Source organism: Buteo buteo, chromosome Z (assembly GCF_964188355.1).
Source record: "Buteo buteo chromosome Z, bButBut1.hap1.1, whole genome shotgun sequence".
Taxonomy (NCBI): Eukaryota; Metazoa; Chordata; class Aves; order Accipitriformes; family Accipitridae; genus Buteo; species Buteo buteo.
The window spans coordinates 89,438,178-89,455,110 of NC_134204.1; the positions used below are offsets into that span (position 1 = coordinate 89,438,178).

General features: G+C 65.0%; 4 protein-coding genes across 6 annotated transcripts; 3 read left to right on the plus strand and 1 right to left on the minus strand.

The window, feature by feature from the left end:
- The first annotated feature begins 370 nt into the window (after nt 1-370).
- On the plus strand, nt 371-2,173 carry AP2S1 (adaptor related protein complex 2 subunit sigma 1). Its single transcript, XM_075019719.1, has 5 exons — nt 371-529; nt 1,104-1,253; nt 1,463-1,576; nt 1,705-1,764; nt 1,898-2,173. The coding sequence occupies exons 1-5, from the start codon at nt 527-529 to the stop codon at nt 1,997-1,999; spliced, it is 429 nt and encodes a 142-aa protein (XP_074875820.1). The 5' UTR covers nt 371-526; the 3' UTR covers nt 2,000-2,173.
- Nucleotides 2,174-3,021: 848 nt separating this feature from the next.
- Nucleotides 3,022-7,157, minus strand: FKRP (fukutin related protein). Of its 3 annotated transcripts, none has more exons than XM_075019710.1 (2): nt 7,117-7,157; nt 3,022-4,708 (listed from the first exon to the last, which is right to left on the minus strand). In XM_075019710.1, exon 2 carries the CDS (start codon nt 4,565-4,567, stop codon nt 3,113-3,115), a length of 1,455 nt encoding a protein of 484 aa, XP_074875811.1. In that variant the 5' UTR covers nt 4,568-4,708; nt 7,117-7,157; the 3' UTR covers nt 3,022-3,112. The 3 variants fall into 3 exon arrangements, with proteins under 3 accessions (XP_074875811.1, XP_074875813.1, XP_074875810.1); XM_075019712.1 differs by lacking the exon at nt 7,117-7,157 and adding an exon at nt 6,719-6,739; XM_075019709.1 differs by lacking the exon at nt 7,117-7,157 and adding an exon at nt 5,006-5,335.
- STRN4 (striatin 4) lies at nt 6,787-15,049 on the plus strand. Its single transcript, XM_075019708.1, has 17 exons — nt 6,787-7,036; nt 9,063-9,166; nt 9,304-9,377; nt 9,461-9,539; nt 9,639-9,797; nt 9,886-10,042; nt 10,725-10,863; nt 10,978-11,079; nt 11,178-11,293; nt 11,819-11,994; nt 12,095-12,142; nt 12,231-12,352; nt 12,591-12,761; nt 12,850-12,990; nt 13,077-13,175; nt 13,269-13,355; nt 13,703-15,049. Exons 1-17 carry the CDS (start codon nt 6,833-6,835, stop codon nt 13,870-13,872), a joined length of 2,148 nt encoding a protein of 715 aa, XP_074875809.1. The 5' UTR covers nt 6,787-6,832; the 3' UTR covers nt 13,873-15,049.
- A 510-nt stretch (nt 15,050-15,559) lies between these two features.
- COX7A1 (cytochrome c oxidase subunit 7A1) lies at nt 15,560-16,889 on the plus strand. Its single transcript, XM_075019527.1, has 4 exons — nt 15,560-15,808; nt 16,208-16,300; nt 16,386-16,470; nt 16,782-16,889. Exons 1-4 carry the CDS (start codon nt 15,575-15,577, stop codon nt 16,835-16,837), a joined length of 468 nt encoding a protein of 155 aa, XP_074875628.1. The 5' UTR covers nt 15,560-15,574; the 3' UTR covers nt 16,838-16,889.
- The last annotated feature ends 44 nt before the right edge of the window (nt 16,890-16,933 follow it).

The following is a 16,933-nucleotide window of genomic DNA, read 5'->3' on the forward strand; positions in this document are numbered from 1 at the left end:
GGCGGGGCGATGCGGCAGCGCGCGGGGAGGCGGGAAGGCGGGGGTGGAGGCATGGAGAGGGTCGGGTAGGCGCATGCGCGCCGCGCCTGCTTGTGGCCGCCGGCGGGTCCCCGTTCCCCTCTTCCTCCTCCTTTCCTCCTCCTCCTCCTCCCGGTATCACCGGGGCCCCGCCTGAGAGCGGTCTGGGCCTCACAGGGGCAGCCCTGGTCCCGGTAACCACGGAGCCCGGGAAGGGCCCCCCCGCGACCTACGAGGCCTGGCCGCGCTGCGGCCTCCACTACCTCCAGGCGCGACCGCCCCCTGCCGGCGGCGGGCGGCGCTGGGCGAGGCGGAAACGGCGGGGGGTGTATCCCGGCATGCTGTGCGCGCGCAAAGCCCGATGGGGAACGTAGTCCGATAGCTACTCCCCAACTACGAGTCCCGGCGTGCCCCGCGGCCGGAGCGGATATCCGGCGGGAGGAGGCGGGCCGGTCCCTAACCAGCGCCGCGGGGAGCGGGGCGGGGGGGTCTACGAACCGGGACCGTCATGGTGAGGAGCGTCGGGACACACCGGCCCGAGGACTGGGGGGCGGCCGGGGGCTCCCCCTGACGCTGTCTGCAAGGCGGGGAGGCCTTGGAGGAGGGATATTGGGGTGTCCGGTCGGGCGGGTTCCCCATAGGGCGCCCCATTGTAGGGTCTTTACTGGGGGGGAGGGGTACTGAGGTGCCCCGTGGAGAGGGGTGGCTTGGGGGGGGTCCACAGTGTGCCCCCTTATAGTGTTCCTATAGGGAATGGCTTGGGGGAGGGTATTGGACACCTCCCCCCCCCCGTAGGGCAGGGCAGGTTGGGGGGAGTCCCGTAGGGCACCCCTTAGGGAAGGGCTATTGGGGCAGCTCGGGGGGGTGACGATCCCATAGTTTGCCCCATTATAGTGACCCTTTGGGGGGGGACCAGGGTGCCCCATAGGGCAGAGCAGCCGGGGGGGTGTACTTTACAGGGTCCCTACAGAGAGACATTTGGGGGGGGCACAAAATACCCCCAAAAAAGGGGATGGGGGGAGGGAACCCCCAACACCTGGCTCTGCCCCCCCCAACTCCTCTATTTTGCCCTGCCTTCGGTGCAGATCCGCTTCATCCTGATCCAGAACCGGGCCGGGAAGACCCGCCTGGCCAAGTGGTACATGCAGTTTGATGATGATGAGAAGCAGAAGCTGATCGAGGAGGTCCATGCTGTCGTCACCGTCCGTGATGCCAAACACACCAATTTTGTGGAGGTAACAGCCCCAAAAGGCTCCAATTTCACCCCAAATCCCCCCCCCCTCCCAATCCAGGAGATGAGTCTGGAGCTCCAGGAGCAGCCTCGAGTCCAAGTGCTGTGGCTTTCACCAGTGGGGATGAAGCCTGCGGCTGTGCTCGGCTGCATCCTGCTCCTCCCGATCCTCCCAGTTCCCCTTTTTTATGTGTGTGTCCCCCTCCCTTCCAGTTCCGCAACTTCAAGATCATTTACCGACGCTATGCGGGGCTTTACTTCTGCATCTGTGTCGACGTCACCGACAACAATCTGGCTTACCTTGAAGCCATCCACAACTTCGTGGAGGTGAGGCGACTCCCCACCCCCCCTTTCCTCGCTCCTTGGCTTTTAATTAATGTGGTTGCGCTAATGACTGCACCCCTCCCCGGTTCCTTATCGCTGGGCCGCATCCTGCCTGTTCCTCCCTCCCACAGGTCCTCAATGAATATTTTCACAATGTCTGTGAGCTCGACTTGGTCTTCAACTTCTACAAGGTGAGGAAAGGGGTGTCAGGGACTCCCCTCCTGCCCTGGAGGGGGGGGGGGAGTTTGGGGGAGCCCCCACCCCATGTGGAGGAGTCCTGGGGGTCTGGGGATGCTCCCTTATGCCGCTGGGGCCCGGCCGCAGGTCTACACAGTGGTTGATGAGATGTTCCTGGCCGGGGAGATCCGGGAGACGAGCCAGACCAAGGTGCTCAAGCAGCTCCTGATGCTGCAGTCACTGGAGTGAGCCGGGACCAAACTGCACCCCCCAGCCTTCCTCCCCCCCCACCTCCTCCTCCTCTTTGGAGCCCCTGGGGGGGCAGCGTGGGGGTCTTGGTATTGTGTGTGTTGTCACCCTCCCCCCTGCTTCTCCATGTACCCGTCGTTGTGTTGTGAATAAATGTGATTGCGATTTCCCGGAGCCCCCATGCCTGTCGGGGAGTGGGGGAAGACCTGTCTCTGTTTTGGCACAAAATGGGCAGGGCCACAAGGCCCCCCCCCCCCCCCAACTCCTTTGCTCCACTGGGGGTGGGGGGGCTCGGCCAGGCCCCCCACAGCTGGGTCAGTGTGGGGCAGGGGGTCACTGTCCCCCCACCTCCAGCCCCTTCCTGCTCCTCTGCCTCTGTCCATGGCCCTGTCCCTGCTGGGGGGAGTGGCCAGGGACTCTAGTGGACCCGTAGGAGGGATGGGGACCCCAGGGGCTGGCCCAAGGGACTTTGGGGGGGGCTAAGGGCTATTGGGGTACCCCAAGGTGGCTGGGGACAGGTAGGGTGGCAGAGGGACCCCCAGGGGCACCTGCAGGGACCTCCGAGGTTAACCGGGGACTCCTGGGGATCCTGAGGGTGGCCCAGAGGACCCTCAGGGCACCCAGGGACAGGTAGGGTGGCAGAGGGACCCCCAGGGATGGCTGGGGGGAATGCCAGGATGGATAGACTCCTGGGCCTAAGTGGGGACCCTGGGCGTGGCTCAGGGTACCCCCAAGGTGGCTGGGGACAGGTAGGGTGACAGAGAGACCCCCCCAGAGTGGCTGGGGAGCCCCTTTGGCAGGGCCTAAGGATGGCTGGGGGGACCCCTAGGATGGCTGAGGGACCCCTGGGGTCAACTGGGGACTCCTGGGGACCCCCAGGGTGGCTGGGGACAGCTAGGGTGGCAGAGGGACCCCCAGGGTAGATGGGGGTCCCGAGGGGTGGCCCAGAGGGACCCCCTAGGATGGATCAGGGTGGCAGAGGGACTCCCAGAGTGCCCGATGGGTGTCACCCAGGGGTGAGACTGGCGCAAAGGAGCCCCATGGGTGTCACAGGAGGGTTTATTGTCATGAGGCGGGGGATGGACCCCCATGGGGACACATCCCGTCCCCCCCTCAGTCCTGCCCCAGGCGCTTGATGGCAGGGTTGGGGTACTCGGGGTTTTCGATGGCTCCCGGCCCAAACTTCAGCTCGAGGAAGGCGCGGGCATTGTTGGGTGCCATGGCGGTGAAACCAGCAAAAGCCATCGGCACCCGGGGACGGAGGAAACTTTCGGGGAACTCCATGTCCTGGGGGTGCCCCAACCAGGTGTCCTTGGTCATCACCCCCCCGCGGGGGTAAAAGGGCCACAGGTCCACGTGTAACCGGTTGCTCCGACTGTAGTGGACGCGGTAAAAGTCTCCCTCCGCTGCCTTCTCCCAAAGGAAACCCTCAGTGTCTTCCACCGGCTCCCCTGCTGCCGCCGCTGCCAGCCACCGGCATTTACCCACATCTTCCCGGTAAATTCCCAAATCCACATCGTAATCCCAAGGGATGATGTCCCCGAGGCGGGCAGCCCCCAGTAACGACCCCCCCTCTAACCAGTACCGTACGCCGGCGGCCTCCAGGATCCTGGCTACGTGCCGGGCAGTTTCCCGCAGTGCCCGTAGGCAGCATGGGGGGGTCCACCGCCCGGCAAGGAGGTACTGGGGGGTACGGGCGTGCACCGTGCCAAAGCATCGCGCCGTCTCCTTGCCACAGCCGTACCAGCGCTCCCGCCCATCCGCCAGCACCTCCCGTTTGATGCCGAGGTCATGCATCAACCGGCGTCGTCGGGTTTCCGCCAGGTTTTCGGCTTTCCAGCGGCCGTGGGGGGAGATGGGAGGTCGGCGAGCAGCTGGGAATGCTGCCGGCATCAACCGCAGCCCCCAGCCCCGGAACGCTGCCTGGATGAAGAGCGCAGTGGGCACTGGTCGCGCCAAGGGGAAGGGGAGAGCGAAGAGGTCGCGGGTGCGAAGCAGCAGCACCGCTGTTCCCTCTACCGCCTGGCAAACCCCCGGTGCGCTGGGGCCGTACCGCGCCGTCCACGCCTGCGGTTCCAACCTCAGCTCCAGGCACCGCAACGGCACTGATCCCACCGGTGCCGCCACCAACCGAGTGTCACCGCCACCTTCTTCCAGTGCATCCCGCATACGTTCCAGCAACCCGGGGACAGCGCGGGTGCCATCCGGGACCAAAGCCACATGGCGGGTGCGGATGTGGAGCTCAGGATGCGCCAACGGCGGGGGTCGGTCAGCCACAGGACGCAGCGGTAACAGGCCAACCTCTGCCGGTAACGGTACTGGTGGATACGGTGCCGTTTCAGCAGCTACCAGCACCGGGACGGGTAAAGAGGCGAAGGATCGGGCTGTCCCCGCCAGGTCGTTCTCAAAGTCCTCGAAGTCCCGGAGAAGGACAGTGATGCCAGGGACACCGCGGGGGGGACGGCAGGAGGGGGGAGACCCCCCTGGTCCCCTCCAGGTGCAGTAGAGGAGGAGGAGGTTGAGGCCGATGGCCCCCACCAAGGTGGCCTGGCACGGTGTCACCCGCATACCGGAGCTTTGGGTGGGGGGGGCTCTTAATTAGCCCTTCCCTCGCTAATTAATTAATGAGCCCCCCCCCCAGCCGGGTCCTACCAGTGGTGCCACAGGAGTCACGAGCAGGGCGGTCTCAGCAGGGGCTCGGCAGTGGTGCTGGGGGGGGAAAGAAGCATTAACAAGGGGGCTCATTAATGAGGGGGCTTATTAACGACCCCCCCCGTGAGCCCATAGCACTGGGGGATGTGTTGCCATGGCAACACCATCCCCAGTTGCTATAGCAGTGCTATACAGGCACTACGCCCCCCCCATCTTTAAGGACAGCCCCTATATATACGCGGATTGCACGTGTCACACTGCAGGCACCTATAGGTGCCCCACCTATAGACGGGACGGGCACCTATAGATGTACAGGGCCTACAGGTGGCCCCGTGTATGCCCAGATATACACACCTGCACATATAGATGTGCATATGTGCACATATAGCTGCCCCTGCATCTCTCCACATGCCTATAGATGCCCCATGCACCCCTACGTGCTCCTATACAACACTCCGTGTGCTGCTTTACACTCCCCTATGGACCCTGACACAATCCCCTATACATCTCTATACAGACCGGAGAGCCCCTCCGTGCCCCTCTACACCCCTATAGACACACCCATGCAGTCCTCCATGCATTGTCATACACCTGCATGCGTTGCCCTATGCACTCCTATACATCCCCATATACCTCCAGACACCTTGTGCACCTGTATGTAAACCCTAGGCACCCCCACACACCCCCTTGGCCCCATGCCTGCCATGCATCCCACACCCTATACACCCCTATAGCTCTCCATACCCCCATGTACCTCAATACACTCCCATATGTCCCCCTATCACCATGCATAGGCACGCCGTATGCACCCCATATGTCCCCATGCACTGCCATGCCCCCTCTGTAACCCCCCTAAACCGCAGTGCATCCCCATCCATTGTACGCCCCTATAGCCCCCATATGTGCCCTTGCCAAGTCCCCCATACCTCCCTTGCCGTATAGCCCCCCCATCCCCTATAGCCCCAACAACTCCCTGTGTCCCCCATCCACTATACATCCCTTAGGGACCCACACCAGCCTCCCCTATAGCGCCCATAGCCCCATTCCCTATATCCTCCGTACCCTATGTCCTCCCCATGGTGCCCCATACCCCTTCCCCTCTATCCCCCATTCCCTATAGGCCCTGTACTTCCCTACCCTATGCCTCCCATCCCCTATAGTCCCCCCTAGCCCTGTCCTCTATAGCCTCCATGCTGCCCATCCCCTATAGCCCCCTAGCACCCCGCCCATGCCCTATAGGCCCTCCATGCCTCATAGCCCCCTATAGCCCCCATCCGCTATAGGCCTCGTCCACATAGCCTCGCTGTCCCCCATCCCCACAGTCTCCTATCTCCCTTCATCTCCTATAGCCCCCCTTCTCCTACAGCTCCTGTGCCCCTCCATCCCTGATGCCCCCTGATCGCTATAGCCCCCCTTCCCCTATATCCCCTGCGTCCTCCCCAGCCCCTATACCCCCCTGTCCCCAATAGCCCACCCAGTCCCCTATAGGCCCCCTGCAGCCCCTATACCCCCTATCCCCTATAGGGCCCCTGCATTCCTTGCATCCACTATACCCCCTCGTCCCCTACAGCCCTGTGTTCCCCATGTCGCCTGGATCCCCTATACCCCAGTCCCCTATAGCCCCCCCGCATTCCCTATACCTCTGTCCCCTATGGCCCCTATACCCCCCGTGCCCTATAGGCCCCCTGCATCCCTTGCCTCCCCTATACCCCCTTGTCCCGTACAGCCCTCTGTTCCCCCTGTCCCCCCTATCCCCTATCCCCTGGTCCCCTATAGCCTCTATACCCCCATCCCCTATACCCCTGTCCCCTATAGCTCGTATACCCCCCCTTTCCCTATAGTCCCATGTTCCCCCTGTCCCCCCCATCCCCTATAGCCCCCCATCCCCGATAACCCCTATAGGCCCCCGGTAGCCCCTATAGCCCCTAGACCACCCCCCCGGTCGCCTATAGGCTCCCGGCAGCCCATATAGCCCCCATACCCTATAGGCCCCCTATAGCCCCTACAACCCCTACAGCCCCCCCCGCCCCGTCCCGGCAGCCCCGTGTCCCCCCCGTCCCCCCGTACCGCCCGCGGGCGCTGTTGCCGCGGCAACGGCGGGCCGGCCCCGCCCCCCCACTTCCGGCTCCCTTTCTGGCAGGAAGCGGCGGCGGCCCTGCGGCTCCCTTTGTGGCAGCCGTGATGGCGGCGGAGCGGGCGGCGGCGGCGGCGAGGGCCCAGCCGCCCCCCGCCGGGGTCCCCCCCGGTCCCAGCCCCGGGGCCGGGCCCGAACCGACAGGCCGTGGCGGGTTGAGCCTGCCCGGCATCCTGCACTTCATCCAGCACGAGTGGGCGCGCTTCGAGGCCGAGAAGGGGCGCTGGGAGGCGGAGCGGGCCGAGCTCCAGGTACCGGCGCCGCGCCCGGGACACCCCCCACCTCCCTGGGACCCCCCTCCACCGTCCCGCCCCGCCCCGCCGGGGGTTACCGGGGCCGCCGCCGCCGCTGCCGCCATCTTGGGAGGAAATGGCCGCCGGGCGGCGGGAGCGGGGGGCGGCACCGGGGCGGGGGCGGGGGAGCCGGGACCGGGGAACCCCCCTGCCCCGGCCCCGATCTGAGGGTCCCCCCCGGCCCGGTATCGGGGAACACCGGCCCCGGTGTTGGGGATCCCCCGGCCCCGGTATTGGGGATCCTGCAGCCCGGTGTGAGGGTCCCCCCCGGCCCTGGTATTGGGGATCCCCACCCCCCTGTGAGGGTCCTCCCCACCCCGTGTGAGGGTCCCCGTGCCCTGTTATTGGGGAACTCTCCACCCCTGTGTGAGGGTCACCCGGTATTGGGGACCTCCCCAACCCTGGTGTGAGGGACCCCCCACCCCCCCGTGAGTGTCCCCCTGCCCTGTTATTAGGGACTCCCCCTCCAGTATTGGGGATCCCCACCCCCCTGTGAAGGTCCCCCTGCCTTGTTATTGGGGACCCCCCCACCCCAGTGTAAGGGCCCCCTGCCCTGTTATTGGGGATCGCCCCACCCTGGTGCGAGGGACCCCCCAGCCCTGGGCTTTGGGATCCCCGAGCCCCAGTATTGGGGACCCCCACGCTCCAGTATTGGGGATCCCCACCCACCCCCACTGTGAGGGTCCCCCTGCCCTGTTGTTGGGGACCCCCCACCCTGGTGTGAGGGTCACCCTCACCCCGGTATTGGGGATCCCCCCACCCCAGTATGAGGGTGTATCCCACCCTCTTATTGGGGATCCCCCCACTCCGGTATTGGGCCCCGCCCCAGGCTTTGGTATTGAGGATTCCCCCACCCCAGTATGGGTGACCTCTCCTGCACCTTACTACTGGGGAAGCCCAGCCCCAGTACTGGGGTCCCCCCACACCCTGATATCAGGGGCCCCCTGCCTTGGAATTGGGGCCCCTCCGTTCCAGTATGAGGGACCCCCTAGCCTCAGGATTGGGGACCTGCTGCATCCCAGTATAGGGGACCCTCAGCCCCAGTATTGGGGATCCCCTGCTTCACTTCAATGGCTCCCCTGTGCCCCAGTATCAAGGATCCCCATGCCCTGGTATCGGGGACCCCCCTGCACCCCAGTATTGGGGACCACCAGCCCCAATAACAGGGATGGGGTCACCCCATCTCAGAGCACTGGCTGCGTCCCCCTGCCCTGCTTCTGGGGACCCCCCCACCCCTGTCACCGAGCCCCCAGATTATGGCACTGGTCCTGGGGCCACTGGTGTCACTAGTGGGGCCACCAGTGTCCCATGTTCCTCCTAGAGCTGTCACCAAGCCCTGGGGCCACCATTGTCCCTCCCAGGACTGGCACTGAGCCGTGGGGCCACCAGTGTCACTCTTGGGGCCACTGGTGTCCCTCCCAGGACTGGCACCGAGCTGTGGGACCACTGGTGTCACTCCTTGGGCCACCAGTGTCACTCCTGGGCCCACAAATGTCTCTCACAGGGCTGGCACCGAGCTGTGGGGCCACCGGTGTAACTCCTGAGGCCACTGGTGTGCCTCCCAGGGCTGGCACTGAGCTGTGGGGCCACCGGTGTCCCTCCCAGGACAGTCACTGTGCTCTGGGGCCACTGGTGCCACTCCTGGGACCTCAAATGTCCCTCCCAGGACAGGCACCGAGTTCTGGAGCCACCAGTGTCACACCTGGGGCCACTGGTGTCCCTCCCAGGACTGTCACCAAGCCTGAGGGCCATCCATGTCACTCCCTAGGCAGGCGTCAGTGCCACCTCCTGTCCCAGTGGCTGGTGCCACTTGTCCCTGTGTCACCCACTCTTCATGCCCCTCCAAACACGATGTCCTCCCTGCAGCCCTCCCCACCCCCTTGTCCCCTAGCTTTTGCATTGTGGGAGTGGGGTGTTATTTGGGGGGGGGCAGTGGTGGCTGGGAGGGGTCCCCTGTCACTGTGTCCTTGCCGTGTCCCCGCAGGCGCAGGTGGCCTTTCTGCAGGGTGAGCGCAAGGGGCAGGAGAACCTCAAGACGGACCTGGTGCGCCGCATCAAGATGCTGGAATATGCCCTGAAACAGGAGAGGTGGGTGACACCCCAAAACTCAGTGGTCCCCCTGCTCATTTTGGGCGTCACCATCCCCTCCTTGTGTCGGGGGTGCCACCAACCCCCCGTCGTTTTGGGGTCACCGTCACCTGTCCCCCACCTCCTCTTCCTTCCAGGTCCAAGTACCACAAGCTAAAATTCGGCACCGAGCTGACACCAGGGGAGAAGAAACCAGAGGGGACAGAGCCAGGTGAGTGTGCCTGTCCCTGGCGAGGGGGGTGAAACGTGGGTTTTGGGGTGTCTGACCCCCAAAATGTGCCCCCCACCCCGCAGTGTCCAACGGCCCCACGGAGGTGACATCGTTGGAGGGTGGCCCGCTGGCCTGGAAGGAGGGACGGCAGCTGCTGCGGCAGTGAGTGGAGCGGGGGTCTGCGACAGCAGAGGAGAGGGGGCAGTAGGTTTTGGGGTGTCCTGAGCACACCCTTTCCCTGTGTTTCCTCCCCCCCGCCAGATACCTGGAAGAAGTGGGGTACAGTGACACCATCCTGGACATGCGGTCACGCCGGGTTCGCTCACTGCTGGGTCGCGGTCCCCCGACCTCCCCGGCTCCTGGAAGCCCCCCAGCCGCAGACTCCCTCCTGGTGCGGCGGATCGAGGAGCAGATCCAGAGGTGAGGGGGGGGAAGGAAGGTTTGGGGTGCTTTTGGGGCTTCACTGGGGCCCCCCCTGCAACTTAACACGGGTGTTTCCCATCCTCAGAAATGCTGGGAAGGAGACGGAGGAGCGGGGGGGTGGGGGGTGCCTGGAGCAGGTCCCCTTTCCGCCCAGTGGTGAGGATGAAGACAGTGATGAGGATGAGGATGCTGAGACCCTTCCTCCCTCCACCCAGCCCCAGCACAAGAAGCAGCGAGTCAAGGTAAGCAGCTCCCCAAAAATCTGCGGGGGGTGTCCCCCAAAGTTGGGTGTCCATCAAACCTGGGCACCCCCAAAGCTGGGGGAGTGGGGTGGGTACCAAAGCTAGGTGTCCTCTAGACCTGGGAAGGGATGTTCCCTAAATCTGAGGCATCCCCCAAACCTGGGGGGGTCCCCCAAACTTGAGGCATTCTGCAAACTGGGCATGCCCCAAACCTGAGGTGCTCCCCAAGGGTGGGGATCCCCTAATCCTCAGCATGCCCCAAACCTGGTGGGGGGGAGGGTGTCCCTTAAATCTGGCATCCCCCAAACATAGGGGGATCCCCCCAAACCTGGGGAGGAGTCTCCCAAACCTGGAGGGCTCCCTCAAACCTCAGGGGTGTCCCTCAAATCTGGGGGTCCCCCAAAGCTGGGAGGAGGTGTGTCTGCCAAACCTGGGTGTCCCCTAGACTTGGAGGGGGGTGTGTGTCCCCTAAATCTGAGGCATCCGCCAAAGGTGGGGGGGTCCCCCAAACCAGGCATTCCCCAAACCTGGGTGTCCCCCAGATCCCAGGGGGATCCTGCAAACCCAGTGGCTGCAGGGAGCAGCACTTGTATCCCCTGTTTCCACCATCTTGTCTCCTGGTGGCTTTGGGGGTCCACCCCAAAACAGGCTGTGACACCCCCCCCATTCCCCCTTTCCTCAGCTCACCCCCAAACCCCTTCTGCCTGAGGTGGAGGATGAGGATGATGATGAAGACTCGGAGGATGCCCTCAACGAGTTCGATTTCCTGGGCTCTGGGGAGAATGGCGCCAGGCGGCGGACTGGGGAGGGTGTGGAGCTCGGTGAGTACAGCTGGGGGGCAGTGGGGGGGGAGTAGTGGATTTGGGTGGATGCCCCTTGACCCCCCCCACCCCCCGACTTTGACACGGAACCTCCTGACCCCCGTGTCCCAACAGAGAGCCGCCGGGGCCGGCTGCAGGGGATGCTGGCCGACCTGCGGGATGTGGACGGGCTCCCACCGAAACCTGCCACTGCAGGGCCACCACGGCCTCATGAAGGTATGGTCCTGGGGGTCCCCGTCCCCCTGGGGTGTTCCTTGTGTCCTCTGGAGGTGCCCTCGTTCCCCAGGGCCGCCCCCAGCTGTTCCCCTCCACAGGGTCTCTGGGTATCTCCTCCGATGTCTTCATCATGGACAGCATTGGTGGTGGCGCCGTCAGCCTGGGAGACCTGGCCGACCTGACTGTCACCAATGACAATGAGCTCAGCTGTGATGTGAGTGACCTGCCAATGTCCCCATGGTGTCCCCAAACCTGCTCTGAGCATCCCCTGGGCTCTGCTGTCCCTGTTGTGTCACCAAATGTGGCCCTAAGTGTTCCCTGGGCTCTGTTGTTCCCATTGTGTCCCCAAACCTTCTCTGAGTGTCCTCTGGGCTCCGCTGTTCCCATAGTGTCCCCAAACGTGGCCCTGAGCATTCCCTGGGCTCCACTCTCCCTGTTGTGTCCCCAAACATGGCCCTGAGCTTCCCCTGGCCTCTGCTGTCCCTGCTGTGTCCCCAAACCTGCCCTGAGCGTCCCCTGGGCTCTGTTGTCACTGTCATGTCCACAAACCCCCATGACCATCCACCCTGGACAACTCCAGTCCCCATCACATCCCTTTGATGCCCCCTCATCCCCTCCTCACTGCCCAAAGCCACCGGCTTCGAGCTCCAGCTGGGGCTGTGGGGTGCCACTGGCCCATGGCCACTGTCCCCTGCCACTGTCGTGTCCCGCCCCCCCCCCCCCCACTGTGTCCCCACAGCTGCCAGAGGGCCGGGATGCCCTGAAGAAGACGTGGAGCCCCAAGTTCACCCTGCGGAGCCATTACGATGCCGTGCGGGGTCTGGCCTTCCACCCCGCCGAGGCTGCCCTGCTCACTGCCTCCGAGGACGGCACCCTCAAGCTCTGGAACCTCCAGAAACCCGTCGCCCCCAAAAAGTAGGTGCTAGGGGGGGGTGACAGAGGGGTGACAAGGATGGGGACGCTCCTCCCCCACCCGCAAGGTATGGTTGTCACCTCACTCTTGTCCCCTTTCCAGGAACGCAGCGCTGGACGTGGAGCCGGTGTACGCTTTCCGTGGACACAGGTGGGGGGACACAGGCCAGTCTGGTGGGGGGAGCAGGTGGCTCTGGGGACACCTCGGGTTCCCTGTCACCTTATCCCTGTCCCCGCAGGGGCCCGGTGCTCGCTGTTGCCATGGGCCGTGACAGCGTCCTGTGCTGCAGCGCCGGCGTGGACGCCCGCATCCGCTGCTGGCACCTGCCTGACCTCGACATGGACCCCTATGACGGCTATGGTGGGTGTCCTCTCCCCTTCCCGCTGGGGGTGGGGGGGACGACACAGCGACAGGGATGACGTGGGTGACATCTGCATGGCGTCACCCCTTTTAGCTGCGACGTCACCACAGTGTTCCCCTCTGGCTGTCGTGCCACCCTTCCGGCTGCAATGCCACCCATCCCGGCTGCCGCACCGCCCCCCCAGCCACCCTGTCCCCCGTCCCCCTGCCCTGAGGTGACCTTTCCCGGTGTCCACAGACCCCGGCGTGCTCAGTGGTGTCCTGGAGGGCCATGGGGACGCTGTCTGGGGCCTGGCCTTCAACCCCACTGGCGACCGCCTGGCCTCCTGCTCCGCCGACGGCACTGTCCGTATCTGGGACCCCCAGCGCGAGGATGGCGCTTGCCTCAGCACCTACGACACCCAGAGCGGTGAGCCGGGTGGGGGAGGCATCCCCTCAGCATTGGGGACATCCCCACCACCCCCCTGTCACCCTCCCTGTCCCCCCTTCCCCTGCAGAGCATGGCGTCCCCACCTCTGTCACCTTTTCGGCCACCCAACCTGGCCACGCTGTAGCGGCTTTCCGGACAGGCACCGCAGTGCTCTACGATGTGGAGGCGGCTCGACCTGTTTTGGTGCTTGAGGCCCGGTCGGGTGGTGGTAAGTCTTGCTGTGACGGGTGTCCCCCGTGTCCCCCTTGTCACTGCCACGGGGGGATGGGACCTGATCCTGGTGTCCCCACACAGGTGGCAGCCAGATCAACCAGGTGGTGAGCCACCCTTCGCAGCCCCTCACCATCACCGCCAGCGATGACCGCGGCATCCGCTTCCTTGACAACCGGACAGGTTTGTTTGGGGCCTTCGTTAGCCCTAATGAGGCTGGGGGAGGGGGTTGGGGACATCCCTGTCACCACTGTCACTCCCCTTTCCCACCGCCAGGTAAAGTCGTACACTCCATGGTGGCCCACTTGGATGCTGTCACCTGCCTGGCCGTCGATCCCAACGGTGTCTTCCTCATGTCCGGCAGTAAGTGTCCCCGTCCCCGTCCTGCTGCTCATCTGCGTAATGAGAGCACCAGGTTTCAGCGCTCCTCGGCCACTGCTTCCTGCATCTCGCTCCTGTGCCCTCCCTGTACTGTCACCACCCTGGGCTGACCCAGGGGACCTGAACTTCCCCCAAATTCCTGCAACCCCCCCTCCTGCACCTTTTATGTGTCCTCCAACCTCCCGTGTCCCCTCCCTGCTGCCGCTGCCACTGCACCCACCTCCATCTCATCCCCCCCGGATGCCTGGGGGTGTCATCCTAGTGTCCGTGGTGTCCCCCCCGGCCAAATACCTGAGTTCCCCCCCCCCCCCCCGCCCCAACCACTGCAGGTCATGACTGCTCGCTGCGCCTCTGGCACCTGGCTCACAAGACGTGTGTGCAAGAGCTGACGGCGCACCGCAAGAAACACGAGGAAGCCGTCCACGCCGTCGCCTTCCACCCCAGCCGGGCCCTCAGCGCCAGCGCCGGCGCTGACGCCCTTGCCAAGGTCTTCGTGTGACACCGGAGCGGGGGGGTGGGAGGGTGGGGGCAGGAGACACACACACAGAAGGATACGGGGTGGCAGAGTGGCCTTTGTCACCTTCACCAGCCCTGCTGCCCCAGGGAGGTGAGCCCAGCTGCTGACCTTCAGCTCATGGCACCCCAGGGAGGTCTCGGTACTCTCCTGCCCAACCCCTCCCCCCCCAGGAGCCTGGCTGGGGGGTGCAGAGGGCACCTATGGGTTCTATATAGCCCTCTGGGGGCAATTATGGTTCTATATACCCCCCGGGGGCAATTATGGGCTCTGTGGTACCCCTCTGGGGGCAGTTAGGGGCTCTATATACCTCCCCTGGGGGCAGTTAGGGGCTCTATATACCTCTGGGGGCAGTTATGGGCTCTGTGTACCCTTCTGGGGGCACTTACAGGCTCTATATATACCCCTAAGGGCAATTATGAGCTCTAGATACCCCCTTGGGGGCACTTATGGGCGTTACATACCTCCTCAGGGGCAGTTAAAGTCTCTATGTGCTCTCCCCCCTGGTCTTGTCCCTCAGGGGGGTTTTCTCCATACCCCCAGGGGTAGTTAAGGGCTCTGTGTGTCCCCCCCCACACCCAGGGCAGTTATGGCCTCAATCTACCCCCGGGGGGGGGGCACTACATTCCCCCCCCCAGGGGCACCTGTGGGATCTATTTACCCGGGGGGGAGGGCACTACATACCTCCCGGGGGCAATTAGGGGCCTTATTCTCCCCCCGGGGCAATTATGGACCTTATAGAACCCCCAGGGGCAGGTCAGGGCTCCATATACAGACCTGGGGGGGGGGCCCTCTACAGCCCCCCCCCCCCGAGGGCACTACACCCCCCCAGGGGCAGTTCCAGCCTGAAGGCCCCTGGGGGGGCCCCCCCAACACTAGCCCAGGCTGGGGCCCCCCAAACCCCCCTGGGGGCTCCCCCCTTGTATAGTTGTACAGTCGTGAAGCCCCCCCCCCATTGCCCCCCCCCGGGGGCTCATCACCGCCGCCTTATCACTGTGTGATAGTCTGGGCCCCCCCCCCTCCCGGGCCCCCCCTGTGCTGTCTGTCATGTCCCCCCCCCCCCCAAATTGCCCTTTTTAATGCTGGTTGCTTTTTATTGTATATTTATTTGGTGTTTTTTGGGGGGGGGGTGTCTGGGGGGGTCGTGCCTCAATAAAGCCCTTTGCCAAAAACCCTGTGCTGCTGCTGGGGGGGGGGGGATGACAAGACAATGCCCCCCCCCAGCGATCGGGACCCCACCCCCTCAGTGCCCCCCCTGCCCCTAATACCCAATACCTGCCCCAGCACACCTTGCCCCCCCTTCTACCCTGATGTCCCCAACTTCCCCCCCCAAAATGTCCCCCAGGCTCCCTTTGCACCCCCACCCAACACTGTGACACCCCCCCCAGCCCCTAATTGCCCTCCCCAAGGAGCTAATCCCTCCACCCCAGCCCTTAATAACCCCCTAATTCCCCCCCCAGCCCCCTTTGCCCCCAGGGACTTGGTCTCTTCCCCCCCCCCCGGGGTGGGGTCCCATGGGCTGTGTCACCCCGTCCGCTCTTGTCACTGCTTGCTGTGTCATCCCCCCCCCCCCACGTCCCCATGGGGACACAAGGACATGAGGTCCAGGACCGGCCATGGGGACACCAAGGTGACACTGGGGGGGGGACGAAGACGGGGTCACTGGGGACATGGAGGGGTCACAGCGATGGGGACGGGGACGGGCAGAGAGGGGACCCAGGGCTTTGAGGACGGGGGGGGGGTGTGGGGGGGTGGCACCCTGACACGTGACACCACATGCACGGGGCCGGGTGTCACCGGGGGCCGTCCCTGTCCCGGCCCCCGCCCCCCTTCGTGTCCTTCCCCCCCCTTTGCCCCCCCCCCGGTGCCCTTTGTGGTAGCAGAGGACGATCGGTCCGAGCTGAGCATGAGGGTCCTGCGGGTACCGAGCAAGGGGTCCTGGGGGGGACACACACACGCTATGGGGGGGGCACTGTGGAGTGGGGGGCCTGTATTTGGGGGGGAGCATGTCGGGGGGGCCCTGGGGGGGGGGGCCTATGGGAAGGGGGGAGATGGGGATGTCCAGAGAGGGGTTGGGGGGGGGGGTGTCCCTGGGAGTGGGGTCTTTGGGGGGAGTGTCATGGGAAGAGCCCTATGAAGGGGTCACGGGAGGGGGGGGCCTATGTGGGGGGGCTCCCTGCAGAGGGGGATTTATGGGCGTGGAGGGTGTCTCCGGAGAGTGGCGGTTATGAGGGTGTAGATGATCAGGTGGGATGTCCCGGAGCGGGGGGGAATGGTCCGAGCCCCCCCTCACCCGCCCCCCCCTCACTCCCCCCCCAAGGCCGCCCGCCTTGGGCTGCTGCGGTCGCTGGGTCCCGCCGCCCCCCCCCGGCACCTCCACAACCGCGTCCGAGAGCACCAGAAGCTCTTCCAGGTGAGGGGGGAGAACCCGGACCCCTGAGTCCCTTGGGGATGGGGGGGGCCGACCCCCTGATGTTCCTTGTCGTGTCCCCCTCCAGGAGGACAACGGGCTGCCGGTGCATCTCAAGGGGGGGGCCATGGACTCGGCCCTTTACCACTTCACCACCCTGGTCTGCTCTGTGGGTACGGCCGGGGGGGGGACAGCAGGGCCCCTGGGGGGGGAGGACACGACCGTGGGGGGGCAGGACAGCCGGGTACCCTGGGGGGGGGCAGGGAATAGGACGCCTGGGTTCTATTTTTAGCCGGGGGGGGGTGCGGGGGGGGCAATATCCGCTGGGATGCCTGGGTCTGGTGGCCGGGGGGGTGGGGGGGCTAAGGGGGACCAAGAAGCCGGACACCTGGGTACCTTTTGGGGGGGGGGCAGGGGGGGCCCAGACACCTGGGTTCTCTGGGGTGGGGAGAGGGTCCCTGACCTCCCACCACCACCCCTGCAGGCACCTGCTACTCGCTGTGGTCACTGGCTCAGGCCTCGAGGCCCAAGAAGAATTGAGGGGGGGCCTGGACATCCCCCCCTGCCCCCCCAAATAAACAGCTCTGATGAAGCTGTCGGCCTGGTTGGGGACACACAGAGGGACAAAGAACGGGA